This window comes from Centroberyx gerrardi, chromosome 8, assembly GCF_048128805.1.
Source record: "Centroberyx gerrardi isolate f3 chromosome 8, fCenGer3.hap1.cur.20231027, whole genome shotgun sequence".
Taxonomy (NCBI): domain Eukaryota; kingdom Metazoa; phylum Chordata; class Actinopteri; order Beryciformes; family Berycidae; genus Centroberyx; species Centroberyx gerrardi.
The window spans coordinates 31,105,074-31,131,862 of NC_136004.1; the positions used below are offsets into that span (position 1 = coordinate 31,105,074).

Below are 26,789 nucleotides of genomic sequence, written 5' to 3' on the forward strand. Positions count from 1 at the left end.
TCACATTCACACCTTTGGGTAATTTAGAGTCTCCGGTCCAACTGACTTGCATGTCTTTGGTCTGTCGGAGGAAACTGGAGCAGCCAGAGAGAGAAACCCACAGAGAAAGGAATGGTAATTAAACCCTTGATCCACTAGTGTTTTTTATTGTGGCAAAAAAACATTTTGACCCAGCTGGTCTTTGTCCTTGTTTTAAATTTTGCAGTTTAATCTTTGCTCAGCACTAGTGAAAAAGGTGGATAAGCACTAGCCGTGAGGTCCGGTGAGTTCTCTTCCATAATCTGTTGTTTCCAAGAATCAGGTTTAGTTGCATCTGTAATTAATGAATCAAAGTAATGTGCACATTAGTGATGGGTCGATTTACATATTAATCGTTGATTTGAACAATGCTTTAAAGAACACGTTGAATCGCTTCACTAATGGAAAAGAATCAAAAAGTTGCTACTGGCTACGAAAGTGTCATTTTTACCAGGTTAAATCAAGTGTTCATCAATTAAATCGATTCACTACCCAGAATTGAATTAGTTCCACCTTTTTCAATGGTGCTGGACAAGGATTAAACTGCAAAATAAAAGGACTAATTCAGGTCAAAATATGGTTTACCACAGTAAAAAAAAACATGGAGTAAGAATGTTGTGGAGATCTATTTTGAATTTTGCAAAAAAAGTAGCCTGCCCACACAGATACATATAACAGATCATATCACACAGAGAAATAGGGAATGCATTATTATATAGAAAGTGTAAGATTGTGTACATTACACCCCAGTACTGTATGTTCTTAAAGGAAATCTCTCACTTCGGCCCACACAATGCTGCTTCTCTGTTTGGCACAATGTGATCTACCTACAGACATCTCCGTGAATATCATATCCAGGAGGGACCGAAACCACTGAGCGAGAAAATGCGGGGGTTGGCAATGAAGAGACTTGTGATGTCATTTAATGAGAAAATCTCAGGAAAAAGGGACTAAAATCCCCTTTAAAACTTACAGATTCCCACCCACCTACTCACAAAGAGAGAGAGAGAGAGAGAGAGGGGAAGAAAGGAGGAGGAGGGGAAGGTGAGATGGGAAAGGGCAGCAGGGAGGGAGGATGAGGATCGCAATCAGGATGAAGGAGGTGGAGGAGGATGGAGTGAAGGAGGAGAGACACATGACGAGATGAGATTGAAGTGAAGGAGTGAGAGAGAGAGAGAAAGATGAATAAAGTCGGAGGGAAAACAGGAGGCAGGAGGGGAGGGAGGAGAGAACGAAGTAAAGTCAATTAGTTGTAAAAAGAAAAACAAACAAAGTGACAGCCCTTATCTTATGTGTACGTTCACACTCGCAGCTTTATTATCTGCTGTCGCCCACATGGAGAAATGAGGCTGAGAGCGAGAAGGAAGACAGAGCAGAAAGAAAGAGAGAGGTGGGATCAATAGAGCGAGAAACAGCGCGAGATTGAGATACTTAGTATGTTCTGGCCTATTGGCGGCCTTATTGGCTCCTATGAATATCAGTCAGGCAGTTAACACACACACACACACACACACACAGTTGGTGACAGTGTGTAGAAAGCATCGCGCTCTGATGGAAGTTCATTTCAGGTGAGAGAATCCGGCTGCATCATTTCCATTCGTTGCAATCCGATGCAGGGGATGCAGGTGTTGGATTTTTTTATTCATGTGTTGACTGCACATGCGTGAGCTAAACTGAATGTTTGAATATATATTAAAAAAATGACTGAAAAATGAATAATATCTATCAAATAGGTCATTGGTGAGGCAGAAATGCACAAATCTAAAACTGGATTTCCTGCAGTGATCTGTGAAGAATGTCACAGATGTTTTTTCATAGTTCAATATAGTTTGATATATACAAAATGACTGAATTTATGCATTAGTAGCCACATTGTAGAAGTCCGCCTTCATGTATTTATTCTGAATTAGACAATTCTTTCTTCAACGAACAAAAGACAGTAGGAGGTCACGTGACGATGGCTGACTGAGAGACGTGTTTTCGCCGAGCTCCCGCTCCCACACGACTTTAATTATATTATTTGCAATTTAGTGCGCCCCTTTCGGCTTATTATGCTAACACAGTGTTGTACGAACTAGTGGCAAGAAGAAAAGTGCCCCTTTTGATAACAGGCAATGTCGAAACAAACAAAAATTCAGGCACGGGGGGCGTCCCGGTGGCTCACAGAGTAGAGCGCATACCATAAGGCTCAGTCCTTCCTGCAGCGACCCGGGTTCGAATCCGGCCCGGTCATTTGCTGCATGTTCTCCCCTCTCTCTCTCTCTCTCCCATACCTTCCTGACTGTCTCTATCAATAAAGCATAAAATGCCAAAAAATAAAATTAAAAAAATTCAGGCACGGAAAACGACACCTGCTCCGGCTGCTAGCCAAACAACAAAAGAGAATAAGTGTATTCTGACAGAAAAATCTAGTGTGTCTCAACCACAGAACTTGAATGGATAGAACGGTCCTTCCACTGTTTGCCTTGGTAATTTGGCTAGTACAGCATAAAATGGTGATTATGGAATTTTAAGTGTTTGTTGCTATGGTGACAACACAAGTCTGGACACTGCTCACACTGCTTTAGAACTGTGCAGATGAGTGTGTTAGCAGACTGATTTCAACACCCTGCAGCACGCCCTATCGGATCTGAAATCGCTTTTAAACTCAACCAAAACTAAAACTAGGATTTTTTTCCCCCTGGGCGAACAAAGGCTCCAACCCTCTCCATCAATACCCTTGATGGTGTCTCTATTCAGTCCGTTGATAATTACAAATACTTGGGAATTTGGTTGGACAAAAGCTTAAATTTTAAACACCACATTGACTATCTCGCAAAGAAATTAAAATGCACACTGGGTGAAAAGTCCTGTTTTTCCATGGCATCAAGAAAACGCTTAGTTGCTGGCCTCAAATCTCAGATCGATTTTGGTGATACTATTTATAGGTTTGCCTCATCGTCCACCTTGTCCAAACTCGACCCCCTGCATCACTCAGCCCTGAGGTATGTCACTAACTCTAGCTTCAGGACCCATCACTGTACCTTATACAGCATGGTTGGATGGGCATCCCTCACTTTGCGTAGGCTACAACACTGGTACATTTTAGTCTATAGGATTATTTCAGGCAAATTACCTATTTATTTAAGCCAGAAGTTTTTATTTTTGCAAAGCAGTCATAAGGTCGCTTCAGTTTAAAGCTTTCTAGCAGAACAGAGGTTGGCAGATCAAGCCTGTTCTGCTACGGTCCTTCGTCCTGGAATGATCTGCAGACCAATCTCAAACTTGAGACCCTTATCTTTTTAAATGATTTTAAACTTAGAATAATGGAAGTGGTCACTGTTAGCTGCAGTTGCTTCAACTAACAAACACATGACTAAATATTGCTGCCTTGTTTTTGTTTATGCACTGTATTATGTAATGTATTCTTGTCGTACCTATTGTTGCTGTTGTGATTTGATGTTGTTGTCCTGTTATGTGTTTGATGCTGCTATTTGACCCCGTCTTGGCTAGGTCTCACTCGTAAAAGAGGTGTTAATCTCAATGTGACTTCCTAGTTAAATAAAGCATATTTATATATAGTTATATATAGCAAACTGTCAAAACTCAACTGAAAGCTAACGTTAGCGACGAGGCTAACGAGCTCAGTGTCCTTATACAGAAGCTAGTCCAACGGTTCACGTAAAAAAGTTCAGTGGTCTCAACCAACTAGTTACCAGATCATTCCTTAAGCCATTGACGGCTGAAAAAAGAGAAAACTTCAACTTTCCAAGCAGTTTTTTCTTACAGAGGTTCAGCAGAAGTTCAGCAACCATGCAGTAATTAAAGCGGGACGCAAACACCATCAAGACTTCAGCATCCAAGAGCTGCTCTTTGTGTTTCCCCAAGTACTCGCCCGGCACGCTATTAAAACCCCCGGCCGGCCGCTAGCATTAGCGGCTCGGCTCCACAGTTAATACCTTTATCTCTCCCTGATAGCTTTACGGCATCGGGGCGTTTTGTGTTTACAACCGCATGAATAGCTGCGGGCAGTAAATGTCTGGCTCACGAGGAGCGCAGGGTCAACAGGAGGGGACGGCGGATATAGGAATTCAACGCAGTAAAATAGTACGAAGATTACGGCTGCCGCGGGTCAGCGCTCGGCCAAGGTGGTGCGGTCGGTTTTGTGTCTTGCAAATGTGAACGTGAGCATACAGACTGAAACACAAGGAGGTTTACTGTTCATACACATGCAGTCATTTCACTGCACGCTTGCTGAGTTACTGCTGGACTCTGGCTCCAAACTTAAGAGGAGCTGTTTGGAAAATTCAATGGTTTTGTTCTCTTTTCAGCGTAATCGTCCACAGTATTAATGCAGGATAAATGCAGAAAGTAGGGTTTCTACAATGGCTACCACTGTTTTTTAAGATTTTTTTCCACAAAAATGTACTAGTTTACACTCTACAGTCAAGGAATAGTCTGCAGTAGTTGGTTGAGAGTCACTAGAGCAGTGGTACCCGAACTGGGGTCCGGGGACCACCAGGGGTCCTCGAGGGGCTTCCAGGGGGTCGCCAGGAAATTAATTTCACTATTATTTCACTCCTTACAAGTTCGCACAATGAGAAAATATGTAAGGATGACTGTGTTGATCAAATGATTCACTGTCCTCATTGTTATACAATTCTGTAATCATATCAACATATAACAAAAGACAAAATTTGATAAAACTGATCAGATCCGTGGTCTAATGCAGTGGCTGTCAACATTTTTTGGTTTGTGATCCTCGTGATCTTTTCAGGTTGTTTCATTTGTTTGTTGTTTCAAAAATCTGAAAAAATAGACATGATAATAAATTTGTAGAGTAGAAGTTTTTTTTTTTCTATCTCATAAATCATCTTGTGACCCCCCAAAATTATCTTCCGACCCTCTGGGGGGTCCCAACCCCCAGACTGAGAACCACCAGGTCTAAAGTGTATTTTTTTAGACGTCGTTCACATGAAAAAGTTTGAGAATCCCTGCAGCAGAGTGTTTTCTTACAGTGCGCTAATTTAGTTCAACTGTATAACACTGACAGCAGCATTGTCTGCAGTGTTAATGCAAGAGAGATGCAGGACAAATGCATGAAGGGGAACTTCTTCAGTAGCTGCTATGGTTCATATATTGAACGGAAGATCCTACCTGCACACACTGGTCCGTCTGGGTAGAAGCCGGCCGGACAGACGGACAGGCAGCGGCCGAGGTGGAGGAAGGCCTTCGGGTCCCTGCAGCTGTCACAGTGGTCCGGACGTCCCGAACACGACTGGCAGTCCGCATGGCACGGCACTGCAACACACAGTTCATACTGACGTTTAATTGAGATTCAGCTTTATACAAAAGTCATATAATCACAGACAGTAAAAGCATAGGCTATATGTTTGGATCTGCAGTGAAACTCTGGATCCTGGATGCAGGAAAGTTTCACTATGCAAGACCACAAACAGACATGGAGACAGACAGAAGGACACACACACACACACACACACAAACACAAACACACACACATTTTGACATTTAATTTTATGCAAATTTTATCCAATACATCTGGATTTGCGCTGAAACAGTTGGTGGATGCAAAGAAGTTTAACTATGGAAGACCACTCACACAGACGTGGAGTCACTCTCTCTCTCTCACACACACATTTTGACATTTAATTTTATGCAAATTCTATCTAATAGATTTGGCTCTGCACTGAAACTCAGTTAGCAGAGGCAGAAAAGTTTGACTTTGCAAGACCACACACACACACACACTGGCTCACACAGACACAAAATTCAATTTTATACAATTTTCATCCAGTACATTTGGATCTGCAGTGAAACTCCGTTAGTGGATGAACAGAAGTTTGACTATGCAAATTTATGCAAAATTAATCCACCTGGGAGCTTCCCAGAGCAACTGAGCAGTTTGTGGTGAAGTGCCTTGCTCGAGGATTTTCCATATGTCAGTCAGGGATTTGAACCAGCAACCTTGCAGACACAATCCTGCTTCTGTAACCTAGCAGCTTTTCAAAGTCAAAACCATATTGCATTGAAAAGTCCTAGATATTTAGTTTTCTTTAAGTTATTAAATTGATACTGGACTCTTGATTTGTTCTGATTTGACTTGCTGTTCTACATTTAAACTTGAGACTTGACTTGAGACTTGTGCCTCAAGACTTGAGACTGACTTGGGACTTGGGACACCTCTGCCAGGACAGACAACAGTGGTGACCGGCTGCAGCTGACAGTAACCAAGCTGAATAGTTCAAAACCAAAGCACAAAAGTCGCCACATTTTCAAGTTTTGAAAATCCTCCTGACAATGAAGCAAGAAAAAATAAAACCAAATCAGCAATAAAAGCTCACTGCTACAAGTCAACAACTAAAGTTACTGCCAACATAGACTTAGCAAGGCCTGCTATGCTAACGTTACATTCTCAACAAAAGACTGAGTCCAACAAACAATATACGAAACCTAAATGAAGCAATATAATGTTGTAAAATGACACGACTTAGCCTACCTAAAAAAAATTTAAAAAAAATTCTACTACTTAGCAAAATGCTTCTATAAGCAATTAGAATTGTACATTATTATTGTATTGACTTGTATGAAACGGGAAAAGCAATCTTCCAATGCAACTTCCCTCTGGCAGACGACTTAAGGTCCCCCATGCAGACTGAATATATATAAAAATTAATTTGTGCCAGTGTCACTTAAGTCCTTAAACGCAACGGCAATAGGTAGGAGGGTTTGTGCAATATGTTGTTGTTTTCTCATTGAACTGTTTGAATGTTTACATTTTTACATGTCCGTCTAGGATTTTTATCTACAGTGAATTTCTCGTGTACTGTACCTATGTGAACTGTTAAACTGCAGTGTCATGGTCCATGGCAAATTTCTCTTACAATACATTACAATAAAGTTTAAATGAAACTAAACAAGTGCAGTGAAAACTCGCCTCAGCAGCAGTAACTTCAGCTGGTTTATAACGGTTCCTACCACAGATATTTCAGACATGGCAGCTCAACAAGGACCTAATGAAAACCCTACAGCATGTCAGAAACATCAGCACATGTAGACGCTCGCCCCTCTGCCGAGCATAAAAACTACGCAGCACCGAGTTCCCACACGGCCCTGATGGAAAACACCATGATTTTTCCATGACTTTCCACAACTAAGTCCAAACGCCTCCGTGACCTAAAAACTTAATTCCTTCTGGGTCTGTTAATGCTGTTTTTCTGCTCAGAATAGTTCTAACGGGGTAAACAGTCTGGTTCCCCACTACAGTTGCTGCTTGCTGCTGAGAAAAACAGCTGAAAAAAAAAATCACCATTTAATGCAATGAATGTGTCAAACAAGCTGGGGAAAACACCATTCTGGTATATTCCTGCAAAGTGACCCGTTTGTAAAATTCTCTGATATTCCCTGACTTCTTTAGAGGATTTCTCAAATTCCCTGCCTTTCGCTGCATGGAAAACACCTCTCAAAATGTAAATGATGTCACTGCAGAAACTCCCTGACCGGTGGGAAACCTGTCAGCGTCTGACATTAGAGAATCGGGAGACGACTGCAGGAACACTGTGATATCCGGACGGCAGAACGAGCGAAGCGCATGGAGCCACTTGTCAAACAATATGCAGAGACGCTTGCGCTTGATTGCGCCATGATTGCTCCATTCGTTATGTGACTGTACTGGGTAAATATAGGGCTCAGTAGAGTCTCTGAGAGAGGGAGGGGAGGAAGAAGAGAGGAGACTGTGAGGAAAGAAGAGATGTAGAAAAAGAGAGGAGGAGAGAAGGTAATGGAGGAAGCAGAAGAGGGGTTGGAGAAAGATGGAGAGAGAGGGGAAGAAAAAAGAGAGAGGGGGAGGTGGAGAAAATGGGAGACGGAGAGAAAATGATGGGAGAGAAAAAACGAGGCTGTATAGGAAAGGAGAGAAAGAGTAAAGAATGAGAGGCAGCAGAGCGAGGAAAGAGGAAGATTGAGACACTTAGTATGTTCTGGTCTACTGATGCTCTCATTGGCTACTGTGAATCTCTCTCTCTCTCTCTCTCTCTCTCTCTCTCTCTCTGTCACACACACACACACACATTAAACTGTGACCAATGCATCAGCTATAGTCATTTACCAATGTCTTAAAATGGTATAACACACACACATACACTGTAGAAGTCTCCCTTCATGCATTTATCCTGCATTAGTATTGCAGACAATTCTTTAGTGCTGAATCGATTAGTCGATTAACCGATTAGTCGATCAACAGAAAATTAATCTATTATAATGTTGATAATCGATTAATCGTTTTAGTCAAACATTTAGACAAACATTTGCTGGTTACAGCATCACAAATGCTAAGATTTGCTTGCTTTTGTCTGTTTCATATCGTTGAAGAAATAAATACTGTTTTTTTTGCTGCTGGTCAATAAGCAACTTTTGGCTCTGGTAATTTGGGATGGACATTTGTCATTATTTTTTACATTTTATAGACTAAATGATGAAATGATTAATCAGAAAAAATAATCGATAGATTAATTGAAAATGAAAACAATCGTTAGTTGCAGCTCTACAGTTCTTACTTGAATGTTAAGCAGTAAAAACAAATGAGTATATTTTAAAACAGAATTTGAATGTTCCTCCACTGACTAGGTGCAAAGACGACCTCTTGTAAAGCCTCTAAAGAAGACCAGCATGTGATTTCTCCAAACAGTTCCTCTTGGGGAAGAAGCCAAAGTGCGGCAGAAGTTCAGCAGCCATGCAGTGAGCAGTTGAACCTCTACATCTGAGCGTACCAGCAGCTGTGTGCAGAGAGAGCAGCATTACGTCTGAACACTTTGTACTTTAATTTCCTCGGAAGCGTGCCGAGCCAAAATCCCTGAACCGCAAAATTAAAAAAAACCGCAGCTGTGATTAACAGCAAACTTGTATTAAAACAACCGACGCAGAGGTGAGGATCCATTAACTGCACAGTCTACCTTAATTATGACAAAACGCTAACGAGAACAGTCTCACCGTGCGGAAGTGTTGGTTTTAATACAGAGCGGGGAAGTTAATATCAGTGTAAAAAAATATCCGCAAAAAAATCCACCAGAAACTTTTAGTGCTTTACCTGCCAATTTGATTGTTAGAATAATCTGTGACCTCCAAATGTTGGCTGGTTACCTGCCAAAGCGGTGAAGAGTAAGCCAACTTACCGACCACAGCCAGAATTTACCAACACTTGGCCGGTGCCTGCTGGTAATTTCACACCCTGATTCCCACTGAAATGGCGTCTCTCCAGTGAATAATGGTGCACTGCCAAGATTTGAACCATTAGACTCTTTGAGAAAATAAAACCCCCAAAATAGGATCAAGTCCATATACTGCAGCCAATTTTTTTTGTTGATGAAATTTGATGAAATTTTGCGTTGTGATTAACTCACTAATGCTTGCGTTATTAACGATATTAGATTGACATTAGTGTGTGTGTTGGGTCCGGCCACGAATGCAGTATTCCCCCTTCAATGACAAACACACTGCCTGGGCTTCCTAAGGTCACGCTGCATTCATGTTATGTGGAAATAAGCAATGACTCGGAAGTATTTGCATGGTAAAATTTAGTTGAATTTGAGTCACTTTGGTTTCTCCCGATCAGCTTTTTTCACACTTGAACGAACTGAGTGAGACATTTCAGTTCATGTTTTACAGCAGGACAAACATTGCAATGTCGACCGCAAACGACAAAATCCAGCAAGTAGTCGCGTCCTGCCATGGTGTTTTAAGAACTGTGACAAAAAACTGACGTATGAGGAGAAAATTGGTTATTTTGTTTATTTCATTTGAAATAAATATATCATTCCTTATACTTGACAACAGATATTTCCTTATTGGTGATGTCAGAATTCAAGAAATCTGAGAGATATTGATGAGTCATGTTGTCCAGCTCTGATATGATGGAGGGAAAACCTGCAGTTTCATTTCATAGACTTGCAGGTTTTCTTTGCACATTTTATTTATGTATTTACTTGTTCGATAATGTTTTTTGTAAATTAAGTCTTCATTTAAAGGCAGTAATGTCTCAGAGAGTTTCTCTACCAGTGAACAGGTGTGGTGTCTCTCTGCCTTAAAGAGCTGCTGACACTAAAAGAACTTCATCAGTCTGGTTTCAGTGGAGAGTTTTAGTGTCCCATGATGGACTAGATGCTGTTTCAGAGGCTTTTCCACCCTGATGAGAGGAAAACTCTGGGGGGGAAATACTGAATACTTGTAATTTATTGGCATGTAAATGGAAAAATGTAAAGATATTTAATATTGACACAAAGCATTTAATACAAAAATATCAGTATCTGCCTTCAGGAACCCATAGCAGTCTAACTGTAGCTGAGGTGATCAGTATCTGCCGGCAGGAAGCTCACATGTACCGTGTTTCCCACGAGACGTGAACGCAGCATGACTCCTGGCCACAGCTACAGATACGAACTGACCAATCACACGAGAGGCTGTCCACCTCTGGGCCGATAGACAGACATGATTAAAATAGGCTTATGGGAGATTCGATGGGTCGAATGGGAAAAGAGAGCGAGAGAGAGATTGTTTTTCTTCTTTCTTCTTCTTGTTTTGGCCCACAAACCAAACAAGACCAGGCAAGTCGACAAACTGATGAAGGGTTAGAGGGAGTGCTGAAACGATTAGTCCATTAATCAATTAGTCAATTATCAAGTAAAAATACCAAACATTTGTTGGTTACAGCTTCACAAATGCTGAGATTTGCTGCTTTTCTCTGTTTTATATCATTATAAAATGAATACTTTGGGTTTTTTGGCTGCTGGTCAGACTGAGGAAGAAATCTGAAGAATCACTTTGGGCTCTGGAGACTTGTGATGGGGATTTCTCATTATTTTTGGCATTTTATAGACTAAATGATGAATCGATTAATCAGAAAAAATAAACGATAGATCAAACGACAATGAAAATAATGCTTAGTTGCAGCTCTAGTTAGCAGGGGAAAGAGAGACACGTGTCTGTATGTGTGTGTGTGTTTTGAAACCGGCATGCATTCATGTGTAAACGCAACTGGGGAAAATCATGTTTAAATCAAAGCGTACAGGCATGCATATATGCATTACGGGGGCAAGCACACCACCACTGCACACACACACACACACACACACACACACACACACACATAGAAATAGACGTACGCTGTAAAGTCATGACTGCAAAACCGACGTGTGTCCATGTGAGTCACATGAACACACAAACACAAACAATTAAATCTGTGTTTCAGTCAGGCATGCATGATAATCGTAGCACACACACATACATGACACACACACACACATACTGTCACTCACCGCTGTGCAATTAGCAACTCAGACACACACACACACACACACACATTATCCTCCCATCATCACCATCACACATTCACACAGATCTACATGCACTCTACCCCCGGCTAACACACATTCATTCCCACCGATACACATTAACACACACACACACACACACACACACTCTCAGCCCTTTAGGGAAACAGTGAGACGGTGTAAATGAGGCTTTCTATATCCAGCTCAAGCTTTTTTCTCTCTCCCACACCAAGGCCATCGCTACACTTCCTCTGTCAGAGAGCCTATTAGGTTTCAACAGAGAGAGAGAGAGAGAGAGAGAGAGAGAGAGAGAGAGGGAGGGAGCTATATATAGAAAGAGAGAGAGAGAGAGAGAGAGAGACAAGAGGCAAATACAGTGAGAAAAGAGAGACGGAGACAGAGAGAAAGAGAAGAGAGAGGAAGAACAGGGCGAGATAAACAACACATATCATGACCTCTTCTGCAAAGGATCATGGGAGAAAATAGGTGGAAACTTATCCAAACATCAAAGTAAAAAAAAAAAAAAATGCTTCTTCTAAGTATTTTTTTAAAGGATGTGCGCACTCTCCCTGCCGAGGTGTTTTACTCTGCGATTTTTAATGCCGTGCCAGAAATGAATCGCCTTTTATTTTAATCTTTAGGGACAAATAAACCTGATTGGATGGGTTTTCATTTTATTCTTTATCGTTCATTAGGATCCCCAGCGACTGCTAATTTTCCTGGAGTCCACAGGCTGCAAGGCAATAAAAAAAAAAATACAAGATGAATTTGAGACGGATTATAGACTTTGGATATCCATGCATCTGCAGAGAGAGAAAGAAGAAAGAAAGAAAGGAAGAAACATAGACGGTCTAGTACTTACAGTAATAATCTGCAACATTTTCATATAAATAAAAGTCTGTTTTGCTCCTCTCTATCTGAATGTTTTAATGTTTGTTTGGAATAAACAGCAGAAGAAGAACTGGGTAGTTAGCATGAGAGAAACTCAAACTGCAGCAACAGAAAATCCAAGCTCCGCCCACACGGTTTGATTGACAGGTGATCTGTGGGAAGTGCAGTGCAGAAACACCACAGTGAGGCTGAGCAACAAAGATGGAGACTAAATTAAAAAATGACCACTCCAACATCTGTGGTTGAGTTCCCTTAAAGAAGTCATTTTTAACATTTGGTGAATATATTGTGCCTTAAAACGCCGCACAATTCGAATACATTACATCATTTCAGCATCAGTGGTTCCAGTGGGAATTGAACCCCTAACCTCTACAGTGTTAATGCCTTCGAGCGATACAGGACCGCTGCTGCTCAGTGGCCAGCGGTACAGAGCTTGCTGTTGTACTGGGCGGCTCCCAGTGGAACCAGCAGGAGAAGACCGAGGCAGCTCACAACATGTTAGAGGGAAAAAAAACACCGTTGGATTCTCTTACACTGTTAAATATCAGCAGTCTGTGATGTTCAGTGCATTCTGGGAGTTATTCTGTGATGAAGTGTTGTAATTTTCTTTTTTGTTGAACCACCTTCTCCCTCAACCTGCCTCGTCTGCTTCTGCTGCAGTTAGTGATTTCCTGCGTTTCCCAGAATGCCTTTCAACAACCCCTAGAGAACAGGCCAAAGTTGTATTCAGCTGTGGGTTGGATACGATCGGAGTGAAGTTAGCTTGATATTGGATATTCGGTGGATATTCGGGGGTTTTTTACGCTGCAATAACTTGTGAAGCAAGCAAGGAAAAGCACATTAATGAATATAGTTCTGGTTCTGGTTCTGGAGTTCTGGTTTCAATATTTGAGGAAAGATAGTTCATATGGGAAATAAGCTATTGAAATTTAAATGTGTGTTTATACAGAAGAAAAGTCATTTCTCAAACATTGAAAGCAATGGTTGAAAATAGTTCTACGTCTTCCGGTAATCACATGTATATTCATCAATGTGCTTTATACATTATTGAAAGAGTAAAATCCACCGAAAATCTACCAAATGTCCAATATCAAGCTAACTTCACTTTTTACATGTGAGAGCAATAGCTGTTGTTGCCAATGGAGAAAAAGTGAGAGTCGCACCCCTTATGCAAATCACAACCGTCTGGTGTCTGCATTGCATTCTGGTCTCTCTCCTGCTCCTGTGGGTGGAGAAACTGGTCTCTCTCCTCTTCTGCGATGGATTTCTCCCTGTATGATTGTTGAAACGTCTCTCGGTGCAAAATGGCGGCTCTAGAAAGAAGCCCTCGCTGTTTGATTCTGAGGGACTGACACCAAAACCTGATGTTCACCGCTGATGTTTTAGACAGGTGAAAATTCGTTGTCTACGTCTGGCCAGTTATCCACAGGAAATAAGAAAAATACACCACCAAACAACAAAACACCGGAATGCGAGACACATCGCCAGCAGCTGTTTTCAACAGTGTTAACGTGTTTTTAAGGTGGAATCTTCCTTTAATGTGTCTTGCTGTGAATGTGAAGCAGAGCGTTGCTGAAGCAGAACACAGATGCTCAGCCCGCCTCCCCAGATGAATAAAGGTTAAACTAAAGTAAAGGTTAAAAAACAGTGATAGAGTGAGGATAGTTTGTATTGACTGGGAGCCGCTCTCCGTCACTCCGTCTGTCTCTGTCCTCAGGCTACAGCATGCTGACACATACTGAGCAGCTCGGCCAGCCTGCTCTCCTCCCCAAGGACAAGCTGGATTTTGTCCTCTGACTGCCTTGCATATCTATAACCTCTCTCTCTCTCTCTCTCTCTCACTCGTTATCAGTCTCTCTCTCGCTCTCTTCTATTCTTTTAGCCTTTATTTATCCAGGAAAGGTCAACTGAGCACACATGAGATTCTTTAGCGTCGCCCTGTTTCTCATTCACATATATAGTTAAAGCCAATACCTGATTGTTCCAGATGTTCTGGGATTTGAAACAATTTATCACTACTTCTTATTACGTTAGGGAGAGTTTTAAAGGAAAAATCCACTCTAAAACACTTAAACTTTGTTAAAAAACTGCTGTTGGTGATGCGTACGTCACATTTCTGGGTCCACTCTGTTGTTTGGTGCATTGCTCTTATTCCCACGGATAACTGGCTAAACATAGATGAGTTGACGTCACCTCCAGATGTTTCCAGCAGCTACAGTGGAGTTTGATATGAGAAAATGTTTCAGGATGTAAAACATCAGCGGTAAACGTCAGGTTTTGGTGTCAGTCCCTCAGAATCAAAGAGCGAGGGCTTCTTCTTTCTAGAGCCGCCATTTTGCACCAAGAGACGTTCAACAATCATACAGGGAGAAATCCATCGTAGAAGAGGAGAGAGACCAGTTTCTCCACCCACAGGAGCAGGAGAGAGACCAGAATGCACTGCAGCAGAGAGACATGTTTTAAGTAAGGGGCACACCATCATTGATGCACCCCAATGTTCACAAACTAGTTGGTTAGCTATATTTCTATGCCAATACACCTATCTTTGATTGAAAGCAACAAGCTCACGCCCCTTCACAAGGGGTTATTGACAGGCATTCTGGGAAATGTAGGAAATCACTAACTGAAGTAGAAGTAGATGAGGCAGTTTTATGGAAAGTGGGTTCACCAAAATGCATTGAACCTCACAGACTGATGAGATCTAACGGTGTGAGAGAATCTGAAGGTGGATTTTTCCTTTAAGGTTCCAAGAAGTTTTCTGATGCAGAGGACCTTCATCTCCACCTTCGTCCTCAGAATTATTCATCCAAGAGGTTCATTGTAATAAAATAAAAATTAGACTTTAAAATTGGTCGATGTTCAAGGAAGAAGGGACCTTAACCTGTCCAACACGAGCGGAGCGAAGATGACGAGGATGAAGAGGAGAATCACTGAAGGCGAGTGTGAAAAAACACTTTGATAGAGCAGAGGAATGCTGCAGTACTGGCCAGACCCAACACACACACACACACACACACACACACACACACACACAGACAGTCATGTTGTGCTGTGGCATGTTAACAGTGTTGGGCTTGTTAACAAAAAAAGTAATATATGAAAGATTACTCCTCACTCATTTCAAAAGTTATATTATTACTTTACATATTCCTCCCTGGGAGCAGAGATTCATTACATAACTTGTTTATTATTTTTCAATGACATCCCAAAACTGCATCCTCTCTTCCCTTCTAAAACCAGGACAAGTCCGTTCCTTCTCCTTTGAATTACCAGCCAACCAAACGATGTCTTCTTGCCAGGCTTTGGCTCAATAAAATCAAATTAATGGGAAAACTTCCACCTGGAGAAAGTAAACATTTCTGCCTTTTGTCATCCAAGCTATCTTAGTGTGAGAGGACAACAGCTAATTATGACGGGGCCATTTAGGCTATTTGGGGCTAATTATTTGGCTCGTTCGGATGGAGACACTCAAATAACTTTCAGGCTCAGGCCTTAGATCTCAACTCCCATTGACATTGCATTGTACCGAAAAGGGGGCGTGGCAAATTAGCATCCGAGCTACGTAAGCTCTTCATGTGTACTGACCCAGCTGGACCTGGCAACCCCGGCTCTGGAGCCGAGTCCAACTTTTTGCTTGTGATCACAGAACTCCCTGAAGGGTGCAGAAAGATATATTTTGCAAGTGAAAATGGGTGGCATTCCCCCTTTAACGTCACTCCGGTGCTGTTGGTAATGCACCCAACACCCAACACTGCATGCTAACGTACCAACATGATCCTATAAAAAGTGTTGCAATGAGCACAAACTTTGAAACTGGATTCTGTGACAAAAACACAAATCGGACACGACATTTTCAGCTAAAGGTTGGCGAACTACGTGGTTAAAGTTTGGGAAAGGCTTTGGTCGGTTAAATAAAAGAAACTTTCGCTTAAAAATTAAAATTTGACTCGTGCTAGAAATTTCCTTCGTACAAGCTGGGAATTGAACTCCACTTCACGTATGCGTGTGAGATCAGGTTGTCACGTACCTTGGCGACACTCGGGGCAGCAGCGCCCCTCCTGGGTGACGGACAGGACGCCCGGGGGGCAGGTGGGGCAGGAGCGCAGGAAACACGTCACCTGGGCGTCGCGACATTCACACTCCCTGCAGCCGCCGTCACTCCACCGGGCCAGGTTCTGATAGAGAGACACAGAGAGAGAGAGAGAGAGAGAGAGAGAGAGACGGGCAGAGAGACACAGGAGCATATTAGTGTCTATTAGACCTGGAGGTAAAGGTTCTCATTAAGCTCAGAGTAAAAGTGTGACAGGAACATTTACGGGGGTGGACAAAATAATGAAAACACCACATGAAAGAGGATTTTAACAGTGAAGAAAGTGAATCAGAAGTAAAAAGGCAGCTACAGGGGGCAGAGGCACTGAGCTGAATGCCAATTAGCAGTGTGCCTCAGATTTAAACAGGTCCAACAAACGACACTTTTATACGCGAGTTTGCAAATCAGGCAACTAACAGAAGTCCAAAGAGGCCAAAGTTAAACTGTTTAACGTGGAAAGGGAGAATAAATAAATATATGAAGATGCAAACTTCTCTCCATACAAAATATCTACACCACCAAAAGGTTTCGGCAGTGTGCCTTGTGTCATGACAGCTCACCTGGACCTCAAATAGAAACAGTCATTAGTGATGTCACATGACCAGTAATTCACCTTCATAACAAACAATGCTTATTTCACAGTAATCAATGACATAAAATACAATGTAAGAATATAATAAATCTTCACTTCAACTGTTTTTAGACCCATAGAAATAATATGTGCTATATCTTTTTCAAGATGCTGTAACAAGCATGAGGCCTTTAAAATTTACATATTCAGTCAACATCAGTCGAAAATATCAAGATTGCAACAGGTAATCAGTGACATCACCAACATTCAGTGATCCTTACTAACAAATATTTTATAATAATCAATGAGATAAAACAGTTTAAGAAAATAGGATGTATGGAAATACTTGATTTTTATAAATAATTTGACCAACAATTTAGACCCATCAGATATGCTACATCTTTTTCATGATGCTATAACAAGCAACTTTGTAATGCAAATATTCAATCATAATCTTTATTCTATGAATTTCTATTGTATACCTCTGATGTTTGTTGTTGTTAATGTTTTAATGTGATTTGTTGTGTTTTAATGCCTGCTGCAAACCAAATGTCCTTCTGGATAATAATAAAGTTGAAGTTGAAGTTAATCCACAATGCTTTATAATAAAGAAGATAAGGAAAAATACATAAAAATATGTTTGTTTTTTTTGTTTTTGTGGAAAGTCGAACAGTCTGGGAAATCATGCCAACATTTGCCAAACACAGACAAACCGCAGAGGCAAAGAGGAAGAGTGTTTTGTCAAGTCTGCGCTCAGCGACAGCAGCAGACAGACTCTAGCAGGAGGGTTTGAATGTGAACCGGTCTGAACAGAACCTGCGTCACCAGCTGCTCACAGACCACTTGTGTCCAAGGCCAGCGCACAAAGACGCAGCACCTGAGGACAGGAGCTCAAAACCTGCAGCCCTGAGCGGCCCAGACAAGAAATTCTGTCGAGTCGTCCTTAGCCTTTTATTTCTCCGTCCAGACGACATTTGGAGAAAGACAAAGACTTCAGCCCACAGTGTCTGCTGCCAGCGGGGGAACATGGCGGTGGATCTACTGGGAGACAGTAGGTCTAACGATGGCTCTGTATGAGACCATTTTACATTTTTCACCAAACACCGTTCCCTCGTGATGTTCTCATATTCCCAGATGCTAACACACACACACACACACACACACTGCTGGTTTCATGAAGAGCAGGATGAAGTCAAACTCCCTCCATGCCCCCGACCAGCAGACTCCAAGCGGCCAAAACCACAAGTGAATTTTGAAGCCAATAAAGGAAGTGGCGGCAGGCGGCGATTCCTCTAACGTCCGCTAGTCCATGAAGGTCCATGAAGTCAACGGACCACAACCCAACTTCTGCTAAAAATATAAAGTCAATACATTTTTTCCACAATGGTCTCAGCAGCTAATTACACTTCTTGAAATGTGTGTCCTTATGGAGATTTTCAAAATAATTGCGTCATTAACGGGAAATAACGGTTATAAAACGGGGTAGTTGTCCGAGTGATTGACAGGCCGCCTATTACGGACCACTAGACCTTTTTCACGTCGTCATGGTAACAGCTTCCATATTGAGAAACAAAAACAGTCTTTGTACTTCACCAGTGTTCATTTTGGGCAGAGCTGTGGAGCGATTTAGCGAAGGCCGGAGCTGGAAGTTGTGATGCACCTGTTTCTCAATGTGGAAGCTGTTACCATGACGATGTGAAAAGGGCCTATAGCAGGCTCTGTGGACGACCCTCAGGCTTCGCTCCGGCTCCAAAAAATGTCAACATGGCGGCGATCGTAAACCCGATCTTTAGGCTTCAAAGCGGCCCTTCAGAAACCTGTGGGTGACATCACACTCACCACTCCATCTGTTTTACAGTCTGTGATCTAAACTTCACTGAACCTTTACAGGAAGTAGATTTCCACTTCGACCGATTCTATTGTTATGACATTGTTACATCCACTGTCATTTCATTGAGTATACGACATTAGTTTGCCCTCTTCCCCCTCCCCTTATGCCATCATCCATAGACTATATATATTATTTTAATGTATTATATATTACATTAAAGGTCCGGTGTCCCGCTGCACACAGTTCAGGATGCAGAGTGACAGAAGAAGCGGGACTGGAGGTAGAGTGCACTTTCTGTGTAAGTCCCACCGTGTGCAATGCAACACAGAACATGTAGCGTGTGTCACGTATGCATCACGTATGTTTCTGCATTTGATGATTTATTTATTGTGCTGTACGCTGCACTGTAATACAATTTTTCAACGTTTCAAGCCTCTGTTTTTATTTTTATGTCCTTTTTTAACTAACTTTTAAATCTGCTTTTAGATAAGTGTTATGTAAATTCAGTTTATTATTATTATTATTATTTATGAACTTTCCCAGCCCGGATTTTCCCAATCGCTTCTTCAACCTGCAGGCTTCAGCTTCTCGCTTTAGGGTTTTTTTTACAAGCCAACGAGGGAATAGAGACACGTATGTATTTATGTTTTGTATGTACTGTGTGTATATGCGGTGCAGTATGTATCTGTTTTCGTGTTCTCCTGGCTCAAGATAAATTCCCCCCGGGGCCAAAAAAGAAATCTATCCTCCTCAACTGTGAAAGGATAAAATCTGAAATGTGGCTGCAGGTTTCTGTTCCTCGGCCGGTCGTCTTCTCCTCCCTCCTGGCTGGAGAGAGAAAGCTGCAGATGCATTCTGGGTTTCCAGGACTGAGGCCTATGAATAATGAAGGTGACGGCACACTAAAAGATATAGGGCGGCGTAATAAGAAAGAAGAAGAAATTCTTGTAACGGGCTAAACAGCCCAGAGTAATCTGATAGCTCTTTCTTTAAACACACATTTACACACACTCTCTCTCTCTCTCTTTCCCTTTCTCGCTCTTTGAACACACACACACACACACTCTGAAGACACACACCCTCCGCCTCACTGCCAGTCCCGCTCTTATAAAATAATTGAGTTCTCACTATTTTAAGTTTATTTCCCCGAACTTAATATTGATGTTATTTGCTTGTTTGTGAGTCTTGCTGCCTTTTTTTTAACTTCTTTTTCGTTTGAGTAGAGACAGTTTTCAGAAGTCCTTTGGTGTTTCTTTGTCTCACCCACACAGTTTTGATTTCTTTCTCTCTTTTTCCACATTTTTATATCATGTCTATGTGTAAATAAACCTTAAATGTGTGAGGGGAAGTACCTGGTGGGATCGCTCCTGGTGCAAACAGGAAGATTTGATGGAGGAACACTCCGGACAGCACTTCCCCGGCAGGTGAACCTGCTCCTCTCCCTGGAAAAAAAAAGAAAAAATAATAATAATTCAAATCTTTATCATCCTTCAAAAGCAACATTTCGTTTCTGGTTCTGGAGAGGTTTGAAATGAAAAAACACGGAAAACAAAATCGGCACATCATACACCACACAGACGAGCAGCGGCTGATAAGGCCAGAGAGCGAGTCGGGAGCAGAAATAAATCACCGCTCAGTGTAAAATGTGTAGTTTTTACAGATCGGTTCTGGGTCTCATACAAGCACCGGTGATAACATCGCCATCATTTATGTGCAACTGAGGCAAAATAAAACAGAAAAATGCAGCTTCGTATTTCCCTTGTTTCCCTCTCTGCTGGTTTTCCTCTCGTTCTTTTTTTCTCTCTCTCCCTCACTCTGAACCATGTTTCTCCCCTCAGTTGTTTTTATTCAGTCCAAGTCAATTCAGTTCAGTTTAGTTCAATAAGCTTGACTGAAACAATGAAACAATGAAGCAATGTACAATTTAATGAATTGAAATGAATATAAACCTAATAAATAAACTAGAAGGGCACTCTGAGAGCGCAGACCTCCGCCAAGGTTCGTGCTATTACTGCTTGTTCGTGAGTCGGATCCGGATCCGCTCCAAAATTTTATGGGTTCTTCCTTGGCCCATGCCACACCCTTCCACCAAGTTTCATCAAAATTGGGCCAGTAGTTTTTCCGTAATCCTGCTAACAGACAAACAAACAGACAAACGGCACCGAAAACATAAGCTCCTTGGCGGAGGTAATGATGATATTATTTGGCTAGATTTTATAAAATCATCAGGTTGGACAGAATGAGTCAGAATCAGATGCCAAAAGATAGCAAAAATAGCATAAAAAGAACAAATAAAAAGCAGCTAAACACATGAATAAAAAGTTAAGGATAGGAGAAAGAGAAGGAAAGAGAATTACAGAAATAAATTATACATGCAACAAGAGAACAAAACAGGACATTATGCAAAAGCATGTTCATCAATCAGAACAATCATAATTGAATCGCAGGCAGTTGTTTTATGTTGTTTTATATTTTATGTTGTTTTATGAAAACCTTGTATCTCCAAAATGTCAACTTTGTTTTTACCTTGACCACCAGGCATTTTTGAGTTTATCCAACGGGGTTTTGAAAAGGTTTCATAAGCCCAAGGGTGGTAGACCTTTCTCATAGAGGAGCATAAAATCCTAGTTAAGTTAAAACATAAAAATCTCCAAAATTTGGTTTTCACATGACAATTAATGCCATTTGGTGGATGCCAAAAAGCTCCTAGACACATAATACAAGTAGTTTTTGCATGGGTGTCATCAGCAGGACCCCTGACCCCTGACCCCTGACCCTGCAGTGTCAGTGCCTCGCTCTACTGACCCACACGGGGAACTGAACCTGTCACCCTGCAGCATCGGCCTCACGCTCTGCCCACTGAGATCCAGACTAAACTGCACTGCACTGATCTTCTCAGCGGGGTGACCTTGCTTAATTCAGAGCTGGACTCGTGCCAATTATGCTACTTATGGCTAATGACACTTACCAGCTGTAATTATCACTATACAGCATGATTAATGAGGGCTTATTTGGTCGTGGCAGGGGATATTAAAGGAATATTATTAAATCTGCTTGACGTAAGAAAACATTTGATAAGGTGTTAACGAGACGCGGCGCGGAGCCCAAAGTGGGTCATTTTGGGGGATAGAAGTAACTATGGGAACACCGGCTAATAACCTTAACAAATCCTTTGTTTGTTTTGTCCCAAAAAAACTCCCACGTCCAATGTCCCACATTCCTAACTAGGCCAAGCCCGAGATGAATGTCTTCAAACGAAGGCCGTCGCTGCTGCTGCTGTTTGTTTCAGAGTGTCGGGGTGTAGGTGAGTGTAGGTCCGATCAATGATATAATCCATACTGTTTTCATACTTTTCACTCATATGTGTCTCCTTAACATGTTGAAATTGTAGTCTGCGTATGTTTACATGACCCCAATGTTCTATAATCCTCCTCACACTTTATTTTTCTTTGCTGAATCCTGTTAGTTGACCCAGCTTCCCCACAGAGATCATCACAGTTTCATCTGATCTCACTTTATCTTAATGAATGAATGCATTAAGGTAAATCACTGAATACAAATAAATCAATGAATTATCCGGGATGGAAGCTGGCACTTGATAAACCAAACATGACAAACCCACTCTCACCCAAGACAAATTTCTGGATGCAAGATTTCTGGCATTTTGTGTTTTTGGAGGCAGAGTTTGATCAGTGTTGGGAGGCTGGAGCAGGTTCAGTCTGCAGGGAAACCAGCTCATATTGCCTCATTATGGTCACAAAGGAACAGGATTATGCAGACAGACGGTCTCTTAAGCACTGAAATTCATGCAAATATCTTCCTAATGGCACAATTATTTCAAAAATCACCATTAGGGAAGACATTAGAAGAAATAAAGTTAGATAAAGCAAATATCACCTCTTGTTGGAAAACTTTATTGACCTTATATTTCTACATTAAAGATACAATAGGTCTTGGTGTCATTAATTAATATTGAGGCGGGTGGAGTTTGTGCAGCCAGTAGAGGCCAGCAGACGGATTGTCTCTCCCCATGTTGGTTTTAAATGAGATTGGAGTTTCAGTTATACAAGCTTCTCTGGGAGGCAGAAATAATCTGATTGGTTGAGTTAAACCACAGTGGGCGGAGCCTAAGAACCACAGTTCCACAGCCTCAGAGCGCAGAGCTAGCTAACTGGCAAACTTGGATGGCAAATAAGGAACTTTGGTCAAAATATCAATAAAACAGATACATTGGAATGACTTCTTTCTTTCATTCATTCATGTCCATGTCATTCATGATGTTGAAGGTCAGCAGCTAGCTAACTAGCTTACCTAGCTAGCTATAGGCTAGTATGGCTAGTTTGAACTTGAAGGTCTGCTAGCTTCGTATGGATAGATTGTATTTTTTCAGTGCTTCGTCTGATACTTTGGTGTGTTAGTTATTGCCAGGTTGCCATTGTAAATAAGAATTTGTTCTTAATGACTTGCCTGGTTAAATAAAGGTTAAATAAATAAAAAAATCCAGAAAAACTGTGGTTCTTTGGCTCCACCCACTGACGTTTAACTCAACCAATGAGGTTATTCCTGCCACCAGAGTAGCTCTGACTCTGAGAAATGTTCATATAACTAAAACTCAAATCTGAACTTTAAAAAAGACAAGGCCAGTTTTCCCTCCCCTGTCCATTATGAACTGTGTGTCCTACCTGTGGACATTCAACGCGGCCGCACTCGGCCCTCTGGCAGAGCACCTGACCCCGGTCGCAGGTGCAGAACTCGCAGCCCGTCCCGTTCCACATGTCTCCGTGGTAACGCACCGCGCCCTCGTACAGGCAGCTGCCTTTGGCGGCGGCGCACTCGTCGCAGCACTGACCGGCGCGCTTCACTTTGGTCCGGCCCTGCAGGGGGGAGACGGCAGAGACTCAGCACACACACACACACACACACACACACTCAACAGGCTTCAGGTTCAGCTTCTGTTTGTTTGCACATGCAGGACAAACGATAACGGTGAAGGAAGACAAACTGCGAGGGTGAGACAAAGAAAATCCAAGGGGCTTATAAAAATGTCGGGTTGTGTGTGTTTAGGCAGAGAAAGATAAGAGGATGAAGGGAGAGAGTGTGTGTGGTGTTATTAAGGGAAAACACTTCAAGCGGTTTGCTTCATCAGACAGCTGCTGCGTCTTTATTTGAAACTGCTGAGAAGTAGATTTACTGACGCTGTGGATAGAAACTCCTCCACAGTCCAGATCCTCTGTATCTTCTGCAGAAATGACAGTCGGTGTGTAGTCGGAGAATATGAAACACTTCACAGAGAAAATTCCCTTTTTTTCCAGTAAGTTCCAGCAAGTGCGTTCAAGGTCTTTTCCAAATGATATCACGGTTTTCCTGGAGGATTGCTGAGGTTTATTCGCAGAGCAGAGCAGGTAGTGATTAGCACGGCTCTTCCTGCCTCTATCTGCTCATTTCAGCGCTGGTTTTAAGGCTTTGTGTCCGCTGGGATCCTCTCTTTGCAGCGCTGGCTGCTTTCCCCCCCCCCCCCCCCCCCCCCCCCCCTTTGCTATAATCAGCGGAGGGAATCCGCTGTTAGAAACGTCCCGACCGTGCTGAGAGCTGAGATAAAGTTCTGGTTAAAGTTTAAGGAAATATTTGAACTTTTAGCAAAAGAGCACGCACTTCAAACTGGTTTTCAGCAGCTTCTCAGTACATGACAAGCACATGAGCCTCAAGCATCTGTTTACCCACAACAGAAAGGTTTAGAAACATAACGTCTGCTTTCTATGATTTATATATATGTGTCTTGCGTCTATATGTATGATATCTATAAGTTTAATAGTATGAAAGTGGCCATTTTCATAATAAGATTCATAGTACATTTTTGTCTTGTATGGATGGATTTAGGAGCTGTGGACACGAATTATGTGAAAATGACGTTCCTCCTCCACAAACTGGATTCTGTGACAAAAACATGAATTGTTCACGGCATTTTCAGCTAAACGGTTGAGTTTAGGCAACTAAAACAACTTGTTTGAGGTTAGTGAAAGGCTTTGGTCACGGTTAAAAAGAAGAAAAACTTTCGCTAAAATTAAAATTTCACTCACTGTAGAAATTTCCTTTGTGCGTATTACTTTGTTTTGCATGCTTGGTCTACTCTGTCTTCACTAACAAGAGTTTCAGTGCAGAGCCAAAGCTACTAGCTGAAATTTGCATACAATTAAATGTGTGTGTGTGTGTGTGTGTGTGTGTGTGTGTGTGTGAGAGAGAGAGAAAGAGAAAGAGAGAGAGAGAGAGACACTCCATGTGTGTGTAAGTGCTCTTGCATGGTTAAACATCTCTGCATCCATTAACAGAATTTCAATGCAAATCCAAATGCATGAGGTGAATATGTATAAAAGTAAATGCCAAATGGTGTGTGTGTGTGTGTGTTTGTATGTGTGTGTGTGTGTGTCTACCCACCTTGTCGCAGGTGACGGGGCGGCAGGTGTGTGTGTGGCAGCGAGACTGACCCCGGTCACACACACACATGGTGCAGGCGTTCTTCTGCCACTGCTCACCGTGCTGCAAAACAGAGATACACACACTTAGACCAGCTGCACACTCACAGAACACACACACACACACACACACACACACACACACACACACACACATATACCAGACACACACACAAAGTAATGTATGCCATTTGGTGGAAACTTTGATTAAAAGCTCATTCCAGTCCCATGAGTGCGTTCAGTTTTCGTACGCAAAGCCCAATGGGAATGGAACCCCAAAGCGGTGCTAATGGTGTAAAAATACACACACACACACACACACACACACACACACACACACACACACACACACACTCACAACTGTATTACTATGCTTGTGAGGACCTTCACTGATTGCATTCAGTCCCTAACCCCTAACCCGAGTCTTAATCCTAACCCTAACTCTTTGCGTTCATTTGTAACTGTAATCCCGACGGTGCATGACCTGAATGCTGATTTCTGCCCATTAACAGTGTGTGTGTGTGTGTGTGTGTGTGTGTGTATGTGTGTGTGTGTGTGTGTGTGTGTGTGTGTGCCCAAAACAGCAAGGCAGCATAATTAATCCTCTTGAATAAATCACAAATTGAGATGTTCCTAACATTTCCGGATGCTGACACCTTGGAGAAGAAACAGACATTTGAAATCATGACGACATGCATGACTGTGTGTGTGTGTGTGTGTGTGTGTGTGTGTGTGTGTGTGTGTGTGTGTGTGTTTTGGAACACAGAAACACACATTAAAGAGAATGGGACACTCTATGATCAAAGGGGAAACTTGGCAGTGAAAGAGAGAGAGGGGGAGAGAGGATGTGCGTGTGTGTGTGTATGTGTGTGTGTGTGTGTGTGTGTGTGTATGTGTGTGTGTGTGTGTGTGTACACTGCAAACACAGCGGGAGAAAGCGAGAGCAGGGCAGATGAGGTGATGCTGAGAAAAGATTAGAGACAGACTGAGGAGAGGAAAGGAAGGAGAGGAAGAGTAAGGACAGGAGGAAAGGAGATGAGAGGATAAAAGGAAAGGAAAGGAAAGGAAAGGAAAGGAAAGGAAAGGAAAGGAAAGGAAAGGAAAGGAAAAGAGAGGAGGAAAAGAAAGGGAAGGAAATAAGGGAAAGGAAGGAAGGGAAGAGGAGAGGAGCGGAATTGCTCTTTATCTCATCATCAAAACACACACACACACCTTTGAACACCCACACCTTTTTACACCCCCTCCTACCACCACACACACACACACACACACACACACCACACACACAGCCTACCTCCAGCCTGGTGCTCTTTGCCAGTAGATAGCAAAAAAACACACGATTTCTACACACACCCAGTGATACACCTGCTCAATACTGCACACATACACACTTTCTACATGTACCTTTTAAACACACACACACACACACACACACACGCCTACCTGGTACTGTTTCCCAGCAGACAGACAGGGGTTGGACACACACTGAGGACAGCACCGACCCGGCTGGATCACCAGGTTCTCATGCTGCAGGGAGAGAAAACACACTCAGACCAGGTGTGTGAGTGTGTGTGTGAGTGTGTGTGTGTGGGTCACT

General features: G+C 42.2%; 1 protein-coding gene across 1 annotated transcript in view; it reads right to left on the reverse strand.

The window, feature by feature from the left end:
* The window catches only part of fras1 (Fraser extracellular matrix complex subunit 1), a 265,678-nt gene that overhangs the window by 164,639 nt on the left and 74,250 nt on the right, over positions 1-26,789 (reverse strand). The window contains exons 7-12 of the mRNA XM_071923837.2: positions 26,636-26,719; positions 25,155-25,256; positions 23,405-23,596; positions 20,075-20,164; positions 16,258-16,405; positions 5,155-5,298 (exon numbers count right to left, since the gene is read on the reverse strand). Of these exons, the coding sequence (XP_071779938.2) occupies positions 5,155-5,298; positions 16,258-16,405; positions 20,075-20,164; positions 23,405-23,596; positions 25,155-25,256; positions 26,636-26,719 (760 nt within the window). The remainder of the gene's footprint in view (positions 1-5,154; positions 5,299-16,257; positions 16,406-20,074; positions 20,165-23,404; positions 23,597-25,154; positions 25,257-26,635; positions 26,720-26,789) is intronic.